Genomic DNA, 16,286 nt, shown 5'->3' with positions numbered 1-16,286 from the left:
TTACTTCCTGCGAGGCACTGGAGTTTGGGCTCCAGATGAGGGCTTGGGCGGCTGCTGCTGCTGTTGCTGTTGTCTCCTCACCTGGGCGAGGATCTCCTGAATCTTCCTCTGGGCCAGCTGCACGAAATGGAGAAGATGTTTAGATTGTTGCATCAATCACATGACATACCTTATGGCGGCGGCCATCACTTCTCTGTATGTGAAATGAACATCTACCAACATTTTTTCCAGTCCATGATCTGTTTTTACAGAGTGAGAATGTGTTTAAGCTAAACTTTGTCTGTAAGCACTTCAAAGACAGTAGTTGTCCAATCTTGAGACAAAAAATGGCTTGTGAATTAGAGCTGAAACAATTACTAAATTAATCTATTCTGATAATCAATTACTCGGTTAGAAGCTTTTTTTTCATGATTAAAACAAGATTTTCGATCGTTTTAGCTTCTTAAATGTATGTAAATGTGTCTTAAAAATATTTTCTGGTTTCCTTGCTCCATATAACAAAGAAATCATTAATAGTCAACCATTTTGGTTTGTGGACAAGACATTTGAGAACATCATCATTTCCAGGTTTGACAAACGTTTTCTCATATTTTATGGACTAAACGATTACTCAATTAATCAAGAATATAATCAACAGATTAATCGATTGTGAAAATAATCGTCACTTTGACTATCTCAAAGTGCATGTCCTGCTATGATCTACATCTACTGACTAGCCAATGAAAACAGAAAATGAAACACAATGTTGATATGTGGGATAAGCTGGCAACAGTTGGAAAAAACTGTTTTTTCTTTGCACACAAACGGAAACGATTGCCAGAAAGTGATTCATCATCAGCAACATAGTCTGTATTAATCACACTTGACGTCTTAGCAGACTTCATCACAACATGAGATTTTCAGCAATATTACATTCGAGACTATCAGGGCTTTATTCATGAAGACCCACCTGGCATGCAAAGAAGTGTCCGCTTATCTTGACTATAACCTGGTCGTTCTCGTCAGGCGTCTGGTCCCTGGGCACCACCACATCTGCACACGACATGTTCTGCAGATCATTCACCTGTAGAAGCAACAGATGGAGGGTGCGGATTTAGGCGATGCCACCAATTTACAAGCTTTGTTTTTAGATTTAGAAGTTACTGAAAGAAACTTCTGCTTAGTGGTAGGTTGGCTTTTAGAAAAAAGGCATTTAAAAGCTTTAGGACAGTATGCCAAATCCTTTATCTGAAAACAAGCATGCAAACACACATTAACTAATTTGACAACGGTTTGAATCCAGACATTTTCTTTATCTTTAAGTGGTGCACTACAAGTTTCAAATCTCTTTGTTCCACAAAGACAGTGATGATTGAATGAATCGGTACAGTTGCTTACAGTTTTTCCGCCCTTCCCGATGACGCGTCCAGCAGCAAACGATGGAACCTTGATGTGAGCCTCCAGCTTCACCTCTTCCTTAGGTCCAAAGAAATTCTCTTCCTTCAGCTTGCTAAATATGCGACACTGAGCCTGCAGATAAAGGAGTAAAGATTACTCGGGGTGCAGTTTTTTTGAGGAATATAAACCTCAGTAAAAAAGACCTGTTCATATATAGCGTCAATCTTTCTTTATTTTAATAGCATTTCAAATGGTAAACCGCACCTTAAACTGAGCCTCTGGTGGTCCGACAATGATTACCATCCTTAGTTTGGAGTCCATTCCTTCTGCAGGGGCAATCTAAAGGAAGACACACAGCCAGCTTCAAAAACCTTGACTTATATTTCTAAATCCCATCAGTCACAGCCGGGATCAGCATGTTATCATTAAGATTCACAACTTCACCGCTTGTCCCGTCAACTAACCTTAATTGAGGCTCCGGCAAAGTGCGACAGCTGTTTGATGTGTTGACCCTGTTTTCCGATGATGGCTCCGACTGCGAGCGCGGGGATGAACAGGTGAACCGTCTCAGACTCGGGGTGTCCCTGCTGGGTACAGAGACTTTAGAGTGCGTCTGTGACCAGAAGACAAGGCACTGCTAGCTCCAGCGCAGCCACCGCTGCACAGAGTGTGAGCTACGTTAACAACATCCTGCAGTTTTCTTTATCATCATGTCAAATACCCGAGTGATTTTATGCTGCTCACATTAGAGTTAGATTGTCATTATAAGCCATTCAAAAAGCTCAATTCTTTTTTGTAACATGCATCACTTTAGTAGTTCCATCAAGTCGTCTGTGGCATCTTCAGTTCAACTTTGTGTTTTTGCCTTGTTGCAAACAGCTACAGCGCGTTACAAGAGGGGAACAGGGTGTGCAATTGATTTTGGACGGAGCCCAATATTCTTTGCACTGTGTCAGAGTACAGCGTGCCAACAACTTGTTTGGATGCCTCCAAATGTTGTTGAAAGGCTACGTGCCAAGGATGTTTTGATTTGAAAAAAAAAAACATGCATCTCCTAAAAACACGCAAAGCATCTTAGTTGATGAAAAATAAATAGTGAAGCTACTGCTGCCCACTAGTTTCTCTTGATTCTTAAACCCTGCACAACATGTGTGATTGCTGCACTCCATTTCACTTTCACACCCACAGTAGCAAACACACTTGCACCCATCAGCGAAGCAGTGGGTGTTTTGTTCATAAAATGAGGTCTGGTCAGGTGCATTGTTGGCACACTGCTATCTCGAGGCAGCAGAAAGCCACTGCTCCATTGACCAACAAACACCTGGTCTAAAAACCCAATGGTGCATTAGATGCTTTCTGCTTGTTTCACACACAGGAACTCCTCCCTTCCCTCATCAGAAATGCAGATATAACATCATTGCATCTCCTTATCCTGTGCAGTCTAATGGAGTTGTTGATGGGACAGAGGATCGGTAGATTGTGGAGGCAGACCGGCCAAGGACCACATACCCTCAATGAAAGGTTCTTCCTGCAGCCAGTAGATCAGGGTTTCTAACTCCTGGTCCTGGGGAGCCACTGTCCTGCATCTTTTAGATGCTTGAACACCTAAAACATGCAGGACGGTGGCTCCACAGGACCAGGAGTGAGAAACCCTGAAGTAGATGATCCACTTGTGCACCTTTGCCTCATGCACGAGCAGATCATCTCCTCAGTAGAGGTTTGTTTACTTCTCCAGGTTCCTGCATTGGTAATAGCAATGTGCCAGATACAGGCCTACTTGGCTTTTTGAGGGAATGACAAGCAAACATCTGGCTTAATTGTTACGCCCAAAACACATCTACAAGTAACCGCCCTGTTGTGCCTTGTGCCGAGATTACATGCTGTGCCACTAGCAAATGTGGAGCTGGACAATCAATGGGCAACAGTAGCAAAAAGTTGTAGCAAACCCTGAACCCTTATCCCGCAGCGAGCAGCCACAAGCCGTGCAAAGCACTTGGGACGGGCGACTTACAGCAGGGGGCCGGCTGCTCGCCGGCGGCATAGACGCCCAAAATGGCCCCTCACCCCCATAAGGACTGCACTAAAAAAAAAAAAAACATCATTGAACTCAGTCACTTAAGACAAGCTTCAATCAGCTGTAGTCGTCACCATCCTGTAGCAAGAACTTTCACATTGTGAGATAAAGACTGAAAATACAGCCAGCGCTGGGTTGGTATTGAGTGGATGGAACACTTACTCCAAATGAGCTGCCACCGTGTGCTCCAGGAGGTGGCATGCTGGACATGGAGGGACCCATGCCTGGTGCTCCACTGGGGAACAAACCCAAGGCATTCAGATTCAAGCCTGGAATCAGATTGGACTGGAGCTAAAAGGGAAATGAGAACAATAAACGCATGTCTTTATGCATATTCATCAAAACCAGTTCATTAGATGTGAAAGTGTTACTGTAGTTATTTTTGCATCAGTAATTTTAAGGGTCTAATACAATAAGAAATTATTGAACACTAGCACACTGCTAGCTGTTCTTCTAACAGCCAGAAGATGAATGTACACCCTGTTCTGCTCTCCCTCTAATGCTGATCAGAGCCAACGCTGATAAAAATCCTGTGTCATTTAACCCAGGAGTGATTGCTGATAAAATATATTCCTACTGGTCAAAAATCCTTTTAAACCCAAGATTAAACAAGTTTTTAAACCAGTGAGAACAAGCTACTTATGTTCTTGTTTATATTAGCAACAGCACAAATGATGTGATAACTAGCATAAATCACAAATGATTGCTGCATCTTTTAGTGTCTTTTCTGTATAATGTGTTGTCCACCTTGTAAACAACAGACGCACTGCAATAGATCTATCTGTAATAGACAACACCCTCGTCAAAGAAGCCACCATTTATTGCAGCATGGTTATTCCCATGTATTCATTTTATTAAAAGCTTCAACGCAAGTGAATAAAAAAAAGGAACTGTGTTTATCACACAGTGAATAGTGGGGGGAAAGTTGTTGTTTTTTTTCTTTCCACTTGTGCATTTATGACAGTGATTCAGGATATGAAAATGTTGCAATGACAGCAGTTTTTCCAGATCACCGTTATCGGTTTCCTTCCTAAAACTGCTTTTGGCCATCTTGTTTCATGTTTTTTGTCACTAATGAAGTCAATAGAACATTTCTACACGACCAATGATGAATGAAACAAACCGTGCTGAAAAAAGCAAAAAAAAAAAAAAGGCTTACGTTCATAGCGGCCATGTCGCTGTCGTACGATTCTGATATTTTCTTCATCACCTCCTCCTGAGCTCGTGAACACGCTTCGACTGGGCCCTTTATTGTGATGGTCCGCTCTGGGTTGTACAGGGTCAGGTCCTGCAGACTTCACGAAGCAATTGTCAGGTGAGTCATGAGAACAACTGTGCCGACTGTGAAATATGTCAAAGTTAAAAATGCACATTGCACTTACGGTGAGATTGTAATCTTGATCCCCGTGTCCTGCTCAATCTTCTTGAGGTTGCGTCCTTCCTTCCCAATTAATCTTCCTACAAAGTTGTTGTGTGCAAGGACCTTCAGTGGTATCTCTTCAGTACTGCGTCAAGACAAATGCCCCACATTCAGAAAACACTTATTTATCCGTTTAATTCACCGTTTATCTGCACGTTTTGAGCTCTTCAATCTTTCAAATATGTCCAAGTTGTATTAAGTACATTTATAAACAAACCTTACTATTAACTCATGCTATTAACCCATAGAAGCAGTTTTTTCCTGAAGAAATGCGTTATTTTAAAACTGCATACATGTTTCAATGATGTGCTTAGAATATAATTATATTGTATTGTCATTATAGCATTTTGTCAAGTACTATATAACAATATAATGTGTACGCACAGTGCCAACACTGAAACAATATATAATTGCCAATTTGCTGTGACACAGTATGTTTTTCTGTTTAACACAACAGGTTTTTTCCACTTTCACTCAGAAGCAAAACAGTCGTTACTTGTCAACAGTTTATAGCAATCATTATAAATTTATACTGATTTCCATTTACAGCCACATCTTATTTTGAAAAAATAAAAAACTCACAACTTAGTGTCAATGGCTTCCTTCTGCATGATTTCCATGATGGTTCTGCAAGCGTTCGCACAACCTTCTGGGGTGGAGTGAATCGTGATGGGCTTCTCTGCTGCACCTGCGTTTTCTTTCCTGTGGATATCAATTCTGGAACAAAGAAAAGAAATAAAAAAATATATATATAATACAAGGAGATGACCGCTACACTCAAACAGGAAACCGCTCACTTGCAGTGCCTCAGTGTAATTCCTGACCTCCAAGTACGTACTTTGAATGCGTCTGTTTGGTGATGTTACGGATGGTGGCGCCCTCCTTGCCGATGATCGCGCCTACAAACTGCGTTGGGACCAGAATGCGCAGAGGGATGTCCGACTGCACTTTGGGCCGGGCACCCATACCTGGAGAGCTGGAACGAGGAGGTCCACGTGCATTAAAGCCTCTCCTGTTCATCCCTGAAGGACCCTCTGGTGAAGCCGTTTCATCTGGGATATAGGACACTTTCAAGGCGTAGTTCTCCATCATAGATCCATTCAGCTTCTCCATTGACCTGGGGAGCAGAAAACTCATGATTCTCAGAGAGAGTCGTGTGTCACGGTTTCAAGGCGAGCATCCAGTTTGATGTCTGTATTATCTCCTCATCAGTGGATAAATCAAAGAAATGACAACACTTGAATTAATCAAAACCGTTTCTCAAGTACAGAGACAATAAACCTCCGCTCCAACCGCAAGAACGCTCGCACACTCTGCCTCGTTTGTGTCAAGGATTTTTGATTTCTTGTGAATCCATTATGTCAGAAAACTTATTCGACCACTTGTGCAAAGCTGCAATAAGATGCATGTACACCAGGGGGCACCAAATGGCTAATTTAACCCTCTCACAACACACACTTCCCCTCCCATCTCATTGCATGTCAAATTCAACTGGACTGAGTTTCTTGGGGAGGAGGAAATCAGGTGCATTGCGTGAACAGAACACTGCGCTCAAGAAGTTAGAGAATTAATTTCCTACCAGAGAATTCTGGGTAATGTGAAACACTTGAACAAATCCAAAACAAATGAGTGGAACGTCAATGCTGTGAAAACATAGTATATGTGGACGTGTGTGTGTGTATATAAACTCACAGCCTGGCCTGGTCCTTGGTTCCATATCGAACATTAACGACTGCAGTCTCCGTGTCAGTGTTGACTGTGGAAGCAAACATAAGACACATTCAACAACAGTGACATAATTTACCACTGTGTGTATAAAACGGCGACAAAATAAATATTGATTCAAATTCTACAATTGCAGTTTGTATAAAACCAGATTGTACGGGTGTCATAAAATTTTGAAAAGACTTTTCTGAATCCTCTAAAACGGTGTGTATTGGGGGTGATGTGGTGCAATCAGGCTTTGAGCCATTTTGAAACACAAAGCAAGAGTCCATACCTTGTTCACAGCTCTCTACTGCACCATACTGAGCAAGCATTCCGTCCAAAACCTAAGGAGAAAGGTAAAAAAAAAAATATAAGTAAAACTACTATTATTGGGAGAAATTTTAAAGCTTTTTGTCCAGAACCCGGTAGTGAGCAGAAGCTCATCTGTGAGAACCAGCCCAGCTCACTGCCAGGACACACTCCATTAACTCTCAATCCCAGAGTTCAATGTTGGAGTTCCATGGATACATTTTCTGCCACCTAGTGAAAGCCCATCTACCTTAAATTATGAGCTCCAGCTGCTTTTACAACACTATTTTAAAATCTGCTTAAATTTAATTTAAGCAGCCAGTTATAATTAGTTCAACTCAAAAACCCACCTAAACTTGATCATAACACAAAGATTGTGAGCACTATAAAGCTATGATGCTTTTGTTTGGACTTTATAGAATATGACCAAAAACAATTAAAAATCCCTGCATGTTTGAAAACCTTTATACAAAACAGGGTGAACTGCCAACAATGATTAAAACACATCCCAAAGGAAAGCCCCTCTAAAGCTGGTCACCAGCCCAAATCTGGAAACCACAGATCTCATTTCATCGCCGTGATCGAATGTAGGCGAGAGAGGCAGCGAGCAGTCTAAGCTAAGCTAAAACCTCTGACCCTGCTCACTAGAAACCAAGGCCACGCCCCCAAGAGCTCAACCCCACTTTCTAGCCAACAAGACTGAGTCCCTGCCCCCCCTACTCCACCAACCAACTGTCCTCCCGCCTCCCTGCCATCTCCACTCCCCATCATTGGCTGGTGCGGCACCAATATGAGTCGCCTGAAACCAAGAACAGTAGGCTGCTCGGCCTGTCCATCTGCCGGACCCGGCCAATGGAAATCCAGGCCATTCAGGAAAGGGTGGGGTACATTCCAGCAGGAAGCAGTGACTGGGGGAGGGGTACGAGCTCATGCTACACATTCTGTGAATCGGAGCACATGGAAGGGAAAGGGAAACAGTTCAGGCCCACCCACCCTCCCACAGCTTGTGAATGCGCCACTATTCCTCCGCCGCTATTCTTGAGCTCTGAAAGGCAAACACAGCGTGACCCATTGTCTTATCTACCTGATAAGATACATGCAAGGCCTTTGCATCAAAAGATCCCATTCTGCTCTGTTCCACCATCCTCCACACCCCTCCCCCGTCCACAGGGGGGGAGAAACCTCTATATCACCTTTAGAGAACATACTATGAACATGGGTGGATCTGGAGCTGCAGTTGTGCGTAGGCCCCCCGTTACAAAACACGGCGCATTGTCTGCAGCAATTTCATCACAGTGTCGTGAATTTAGCTGAAATCTAAAGCCATGTATGAAAGTTTAAAAAAAAATGTTTTAATAAATTAGAACAATGAACAACAGAGCAGTTCACCAAGAAAATCCTCACTATGCCTCCATAGTCTTTATGGAGCAGAAAATTAGAATCTACACTACAAGCACACGCCATCACAGCCGAGACTTAAAGAAAAAAGATGCATTACCGACATGATTCCACACACAAGGATCAAGTCTAACATTTGGGGGAAAAAAAAAAAGGCAGTGTGTACAAGAGGGTTTTAAATTAATCACTTATCACATGCTGAGAAAGAAAAGGCATGTACCGCGCACACACACACACACACACAACTGTTGCTCAACACATGTTTTTTTGCCTTGAAATCTGACCATGTTACAGCTCACCATTTCTCCTCATATTTATCTTTACAAGACGCCATTCAGCCCCTTTAACCCTTTAAAAGACGGCAGAGCAAGTGGACGGCGTTAGAGACTTCACGCCGAGACACAGAGCGTCACTTTTACTGCTTCAGCTCTGTGTCAAAGGCCACAGCCGCAGCCTTGTGCAAATGTGGACAGATTTGAACATTTGCTGGTGATTCTTTTGCCACATAAAATTCTAATAATTAATGCACTTTAAAGGGGTAAGGGTGTTTTTTTTGGAACAAATGTTATTTTTGAGGCACTTTGGAGCCATTTGTTGTTTTTTTACGTACAAGGGACTTATAAACAGACAAGGGATGCAATAAAGATACATGGCATAACAAAGAACTGTTATAACAATGCTGATAGATTTAATATTTGCATTGGAGATTATTTAGGGAGGGAATTTACAGTGGGTATTTTGGGCCACTATATTAAAAATGCTTATAAATGAATTTACAACTGTGTGTGTGTCAAAATACACAAGTGCTGATTTTGCCCACACTACACATTGTGATAACGGAGGATCCAAAATACAACCAATGCTTTTCCATTTACTGTGCACATATAGCTTAGAAACATACAACTTTGTATAATTAATTTAATAGGCATCTAACACAGGGAGGATTGGATAGGATTGTCAAAATGACTTCACTGCTGAAAGTCACCATGATAAGACAATTAAATCAAAGGGTCCAAGGAATAAAGACAGCAAACATCTTTTTTTAAATACTTGACAACACCTGGAGATGAGCAAGAGTGAGGGGCCGACTAAATCTTCACACAAACACTCATGCTTCTTGTTTATTAAAAACCTCTCCTGCACAAGGAACTGCACACAAAAAACTAAAAAGAAGTCAGCCTTGCAATATTCATTGTTCAATTCCCACTGACAGGAACAATCGTTTCGACCAATTGTGTTTCTACCCACTGGTCTGAGCTGCGACTGTTTTCAAACAAAAAGCACAAAGATGCTCTTGCTGCACAAACTCCAAGGGCAGCCAGGTGACTCCAGAAGCCTCAACGAGAGCCCAGTTGGTCTGACCCACCGTGCCCCACCCTGGAAGCAGTTAGCAGCTTGTTAGCACTCACCTCCCACTGCATGTGAGGCGGGATGTTCCTGATCTGCAGTTTACAGCTCCTAGAGAGAGAATAACGGAAGGAGAGGGGCGGGGAGAGAATAGGAGGAGGAAGAGAAAGGAAGAAATTGATGAAGGTAGATGGGAAAAGAGGTGGGGGTTGAGGAAGAGAGGAGAGACCATTAGCAGCAGAAAACACCAGGCACAATGACACACATGAGAAAAAGGCATTTCATATATAAAAAGCAAGCAAGCTCTTGTTCCCCTCTGCTATATAAAGAGACTCGGGTGGAAAAGCTGCAGTTATGACTTCTGCGTTAATCCCATTCCCTAACTCAGCAGGCAGCAGGTGCACAGAAAGAACCTGAGAAGGAGAAAAAAAAATTGGGCAAAGGGACGACGATGGAGAATCACCGCTGAGCTCAATCGGTTCAAGGGTAATCAAAATAAAAAAAAATAAAAAACTAAGCCAAAACAAAAGAAAGAAGAAAAAAAAAAGCACACCACGCCCTTTGTCCCAGTTCACCAATTGTGTCACACAGAATATGAAAAATGAGATGGGTTAGAGAAACACGAAAGAGGAGCTGTTTGAGGCATTAAGAGGGGTGTGAATAGGGGGCGGGGGGGGGCAGGACGAGAAAAGGCAAAGATAAAAACTACACTAATGCATTGTCGGCATGCTTCAGAGTCAAGCATGTGTCCATGAGGTTCCTGCCACTGCAAGGACACTCAAAATACACACTTATCCAGGAGCATCCAGCTGTTATCACAACACAGGTGTGTGTGTGTGTTGTGTGTGGGGTGGGGGAGTGCCACAGAAAGGGAATCTCCACTAGCAAATAGTCAGATTCAAAATTAAAACCGTGTGCTTCTTCAAAGACAACAAGTATGCGACAGAAGTCGTTGGACCGTTTCATCCTTTAAGACAAAGGCTCGCACTTTTGGTGACATTTAGTGCGAGGGCAATGGTTGTGTGTGTGTGTGGAGGGCATGCAGATAATGGAAGTTGAGGATCAATGAGTCAGTAGTTTCACAAGTGTCTGTCTGCATGGGTCTGCCTGTTGACAAGCACAAGGCTGAGAAACCCCAAAATGTACACATGGGTTGGAGTTGTAGCCTGTAGATTCTCTCACACACACAGTGAAATCAAAACTTGACCCCTACCCATATCTCCCCCCCCACTCCCCACCACCAGCTGCACACTCGATCTGCACATACGTGTTACATATGCAGCGTGTGCGGCTAAGTAGAGTGAGATTGTGCAGACAACATTTTGTGAGTTAAAAACCCTCAACGTATGGTTAAGTTACACACACACACACACACACTTTGGCCCCTTCTCTTCAGGCTTCAGCGAGCTGTTAAATGACGTTTAAAAATAAAAAAAATGCAGCTCATCCACTCACAAGGCTCGTTTTGTCACACAACACAACATGCAGCATTAATAAACTGATTCTTCTCTCAATGAGCTCAAAGAGGACAGGATGTGATTTATTTATTTATTTTTAAATTACACACAAGTCTGTCATAGCTGTAAGACGCATGTGCAATAAGGGCCACACATTCCTCAGCTTAGCCACTACGACCATAGTCCAACTAACAGCAGGTCAACATATTTATTTTGAGACATTAGGAAATTTGTCTATTCTAAACAAAAATTGTGAAGACAATTCCCAAATAATTCCCAGCCCCCTTCCCCGTGCACACCGCGTGCTCTGCGTTGTTGCGGGAATGCCGTATGAAAATGTGCAACTGCACCAACTACTTCCACTCGGATTAACCTATAGCTCCACACAGAAGAAGTCAGCCAGGATATGGGACGGGATGGGGGTTGGGAAGGTATACATTCTCTGGTCCCAGCCTTTGAATTGGTGGTCGGTGGGGGGAGAGTAGCGCGAGAGGGTGTGGTATGGGGGGAGGCTAGCCCTGTTTCAGGCAAGGGTAACAAGGGCCCTCTCTGGCTCGTGCATGGGGGTGGGGCCCTGTTGCCATGGACACGGACAAGTCCACTGACAGGAACATGTAGAGTGGGGTTAAAAGCGGGAGGGGGTGGGTGACTAAGGTTGGCTCATCATGTGATGGCCAAGAGGAGGCTCCTTATTTACTTAAAAAAAAAATGGAGCAACACTCTGCACTTTCATGCCTCTTCCTCCACCACCACCAACCGGCTGAGACCCACCGGCCTACACCGTCCACATTCAGTGGGTGTAACGACACGTATGCACATCCAGGAAAACAAGAGTCCCAAGTCGAGGACCACAACCCTGCACCACATCTGTATTCATCTCAGTTTCCCAATATTCCCATACTGAAGCAATCTTACGTCAAAACCACCATGGACGGTGTGTTTCACATGGGGGGGGGGGGGGGCAATATGGAAAATTTACCACAGATGAGTAAAAGCTGAGTTTTGGTCCTGAGTGAAAGTTGAAGACGGAGTTAATTGTGGTCAATAAATAATTGTTTTAGGTGTTCTGCTTGTACAAAGTTTAAATGTATTGATATATACTGAAATCTTGCATTATTGATACTGAGGAAAATATCACAATATAAATATGGCCATTTTATTATGGGCCAGCCCTAGTAACACACACGATCAGTACTCAACGCCCATTCACAGCCATTACTATTCAGCATGCAGAGGACCTGAATGAATGAACTCCAATCTGGTTTCCGGCACCGTCTTATATGCACACACTGTGTGTCCAATAAGATATATTAAAATTATTTTGGACAAACCGGCTCAGGATTATCTCAGTGAATTTAATATCAAGTTTAAAAAAAAACAACTACTCAGTTTCTACAAGGACTGTTAGAAATCTTGTGTGCATGCTTTCCTCACCACACACAAACTACATTTTAAGTGCATTTAAATGAAAGCGAAAGCACAACACCGAGCCGAGCCAAGCCAAGCGTGAGAGGAGAGTTACAGAACCCTCGTCTGTAGTAAAACAAGCAGCCACATTCTTAATTCCCTGGCCCCCAAATACACATTTTTGCAGGTGGGGCCCCAGAGTGACCCCCTGACCCGGACTGGTTGTATTAAGAAGCAAGGGCAATTTCTACAAACAATACTGATGAGCCAAACTTGTCTCAATTTTTATGTTTTTTTCTGGAGTGTATAAAAGACACACACACTCCCACACATGATGCCACCCCTCCTTTCACTGCATAATCTATCCTCGTGTACATATCACTAACAGGTGTGAGCATGCGAGGATGGGCAATATAGGTTTTTATGACACATTTATATTTAAAAAAGGCAGAATAATTCAACCACTGAATTTCAGCTCACACAATATTACTGCTGCATCTCAGCGTGACTTATGTACCATTATCACTTAAATTAAATATTGAGTGGATTTTTTTTCCACGTTTGCTCAAATAAAATGTTTTGTAGCCGGGATGCAGCAACAAACTATTCAATACATTTGTAAAAAAAAAATAAAAAATACATTAAAAGTTAAGTTGTAGAAAAATGTATGTATATACTAAAAAATAAATAAACATTGCTACGAACACAGGCATTTAAATTTGAGATTAAAACAAAGAAATTGTAGACAATCCACAAAATGACTTGTGTTTTTAAAATGGACAATAAAAAATGCATCTATGTTAAAGATGTTTTTAATTACTTGTTATTAATGCACACAGTTAAGACCCACTAGTGAACGCAGCAGATGTTTGGCTTTTTTATTATTATTATTTTAACCACAGAGAGAAATTATGGAGGTAAAGAGCTTCAACAATCTTTAACTGCAAGGTGTGATTCTAGCCAATATGAAAATCTACACATCAGAGCACGTCACCATTGTCCTTTCTTCACGCAGCCACCACAAGCCTAATCCTCGTCTGTGCTGCAACACTTCCTCTTCCTGAGGGGTTCAAAGGTTAAACCGTGGTGATTGGCCAAGCCCCCAGCTGATATTTGCAGGCTGGAATGCAAAGTGGTACCACAGTATGTGTATGTGTGTCCATACTACAGAGAATAGTGTTCCCATTGACTAACTGCTATGTTCCATGTTGCAAAGGGAAGGGCACGTTTTACTTTTTTTTGAGAGTGAAGTGAGGCTGAAACTCGACTCTGTTGCAGCCATGGCCAACACAGCACAGCACACTGCACTTACACACAGCAACGTCACCAAAATGTCGTGTGACCAGGAAAAACGTGGAGGGGGAAAAAAGTGTCCAGATTTGACGCAAAAATTGCCCACGTAGCTCACCTGGAGTGTTTATTCACGCTACTATTTATACATCAGCACGACCAGCTGCAAAATACAATTCACGTGAATGCGTCAAAAACCCACCCTGCCACATTTAAATCACGTAGATTTGAGTTTTAATAAAAAACACGTATCGTATTTGCCTTCACAATACACGTGTATTCTTACATTGTAATTATTCAATCACAATGTAATTTAGAAAATGATTACGTCAATTAACAATCATGAGATTTTTATTTTATTTTAATTTAATCCGAAAACGGAATTAATTATGGGGCAAACAAATTGCGCCACCGCCTAAAATCTGCACGTAGCGCCTAAAATAAAGCATTTTACGTGCTCGCGGATTACGCACGCCCCACGAAAACATATTTGCAGCACACTATGATGGAAAGAATTGAGTGGAGTATGTGGCTGCGGGGGTCTAACTCTGAAACTAAGGTTTTCCGTGACTTGGGCCCCAAAACCTCCCCATTCCACTCGCGTTTCTGGGAGTCCATCTCGTGCAACAGCAGCACAATGTGCAGAGACGAGAGGAGGGCGGAAGCGCAGGGCAGGCAAGAGGGAGAATCACGGGCAGATCTTTCTCAAATGGACGACTCTCTCCAGCACCAGCAGGCCTGCACGCCTCACACACAGCCTGCTCCCAGGCTCCAGCCAACCGCCCTGATAGTGAAGCTCAATAATACCAACTACTGTACTAATATGGGTTATATTTTTAGAAAAAAATAATACATGAATAAAAATGTTTTTTAAAAACACACATAAGTGGGTGGACGAGCTACAAGCATGTGCTAGTTCAGGCTTATTGGACGACGGTTTAAAAAGCACCACACACACACACACATACACACAAGTCATGGCGAGAGGAGGAGGAGGAGGAGACCACCACCATACGCCCCTTTCATTGACCTCAGTGCATTCACACACACAAACAAAAACGACCTTAATTCTCAATAATTTAAACAAAAATGACTTCCACTGCTTGAATTAACTCAATACAAACACATGACGTGGTTCAGCAGCTCTGCGTAGTTCACAAAACAAAAGGCTTTCTCGCAGAAACTAGCTAAAGTACAGAGGAGGAAGAGGAGGAGGAGGAGGAGGAAGGAGAAGAAAACTGCAGTTAAAACCAAACAAAGCTATAGAAAATAAAGCTCGACCTACCTTTGACGTTTAGGGACCGAGTGTTCAACTTCGAGAAGTTGCCCGTGGAGTTCAACTTTACCTAGAAACACACAAACGCAGCCATTTTAATTATTTTATTGGCTTTTTTTTTTTTAAACATGACTCCCACCCCTGACCTCACATACTGGCCTCCACCTCCTCCATGTTGGATTTAAAGCTCATGAGTTCACTATATACGAGGCACGACTTGGGTGCGTTTTAGCAAGAGTGTTACGTTAGCATTGAGCTCGCGAGCTCCATGTGTAACACAAAACACACACACACACACAAACCCGTGTCAGTTTAGCTACAGTTTAACACGTATAGTGTGGACAGTATGGGGAGGCGTAACGGGTGAATGTACAACAGCAAACGGTGGTGGGGCCCAGATAGTTGGCCTACATTAGGGCAGCACAATTAAACCACCTGGGGTGTCAGCATGGGTGGAAATGGCTCCACAATGGAGCGAGTTGGTGGCTTCAAGGGAAGGCCTTCACTCCACTAAAGAAACCGAGAGGGGGGGTAAAAAAAAAAAAAAAGAGGATAAGTTCAATTTAGAAACTGGACTACCCGAGCTTCTTCTTCTTCCCGTGCCAAAAAGTGAACTGTGTGATGGAGAACCACACTGAGGGCTCACTCCACGGCACACACACACACACACAGTGCTGCTGCCCTGAAGTGGACACAAACCTGCACCTCACATCCTCATGCTTCGTTGTTTACTTCGACCATTTTCTCGGGCTTGGACACAGTGGAAATGACAATAGCGTGTATTCACTCAGCCATTTCTCGGGAAGCCCCACGGTGTCAAAAGGCCAAGAAACGGCTGTGTGAGAGGGGCAGAATCGCCCTGGATACACCCCCCACCCAACAGGGCTGCATACATTTCTCATAACGGGCCATTTTCAAGTATCAGAAATTGCACACAGCGTAGCAGCAAGTGCGTCTTTTCAAATGCCACTTCGTGCTTCTTGTGTGATTTATTTTATTTATTTATTTTTAAAAATAAACCTTCAAAAAAAAAAATAATAATCTCTCACCTGAAAGTAGATCGATGGCCTTCATCGCAGCCTTCTCGTCCGGGCAATCCACAAACGCATAGCCACTTTTGAGAAGAAATGGACCACTGTGCGGAATCTTCCACTGCTCGAAGATACTTTCGAAGTCCTCTTCCGTCGCTTCTGCGCTCACGTTGCCAATGTATAGCTTATTCAT

The 16,286-nt window shown here is 42.9% G+C and overlaps 1 protein-coding gene across 1 annotated transcript; it reads right to left on the bottom strand.

The window, feature by feature from the left end:
• Positions 1–16,286, bottom strand: igf2bp3 (insulin-like growth factor 2 mRNA binding protein 3; the record flags this gene model as incomplete). Its single annotated transcript, XM_083899303.1, has 16 exons — positions 1–117; positions 950–1,063; positions 1,378–1,509; positions 1,642–1,716; positions 1,842–1,961; positions 3,389–3,457; positions 3,614–3,742; positions 4,611–4,746; positions 4,834–4,956; positions 5,454–5,588; positions 5,710–5,988; positions 6,564–6,627; positions 6,871–6,922; positions 9,695–9,743; positions 15,072–15,132; positions 16,112–16,286. The coding sequence occupies 16 exons, from the start codon at positions 16,284–16,286 to the stop codon at positions 1–3; spliced, it is 1,830 nt and encodes a 609-aa protein (XP_083755429.1).

Source organism: Microchirus variegatus (genome assembly GCF_963457635.1).
Source record: "Microchirus variegatus genome assembly, chromosome: 13".
In the NCBI taxonomy this organism is placed as follows: domain Eukaryota; kingdom Metazoa; phylum Chordata; class Actinopteri; order Pleuronectiformes; family Soleidae; genus Microchirus; species Microchirus variegatus.
Note: the sequence above shows the minus strand (reverse complement) of the source record. Positions and strands in the feature narration are given on the sequence as shown.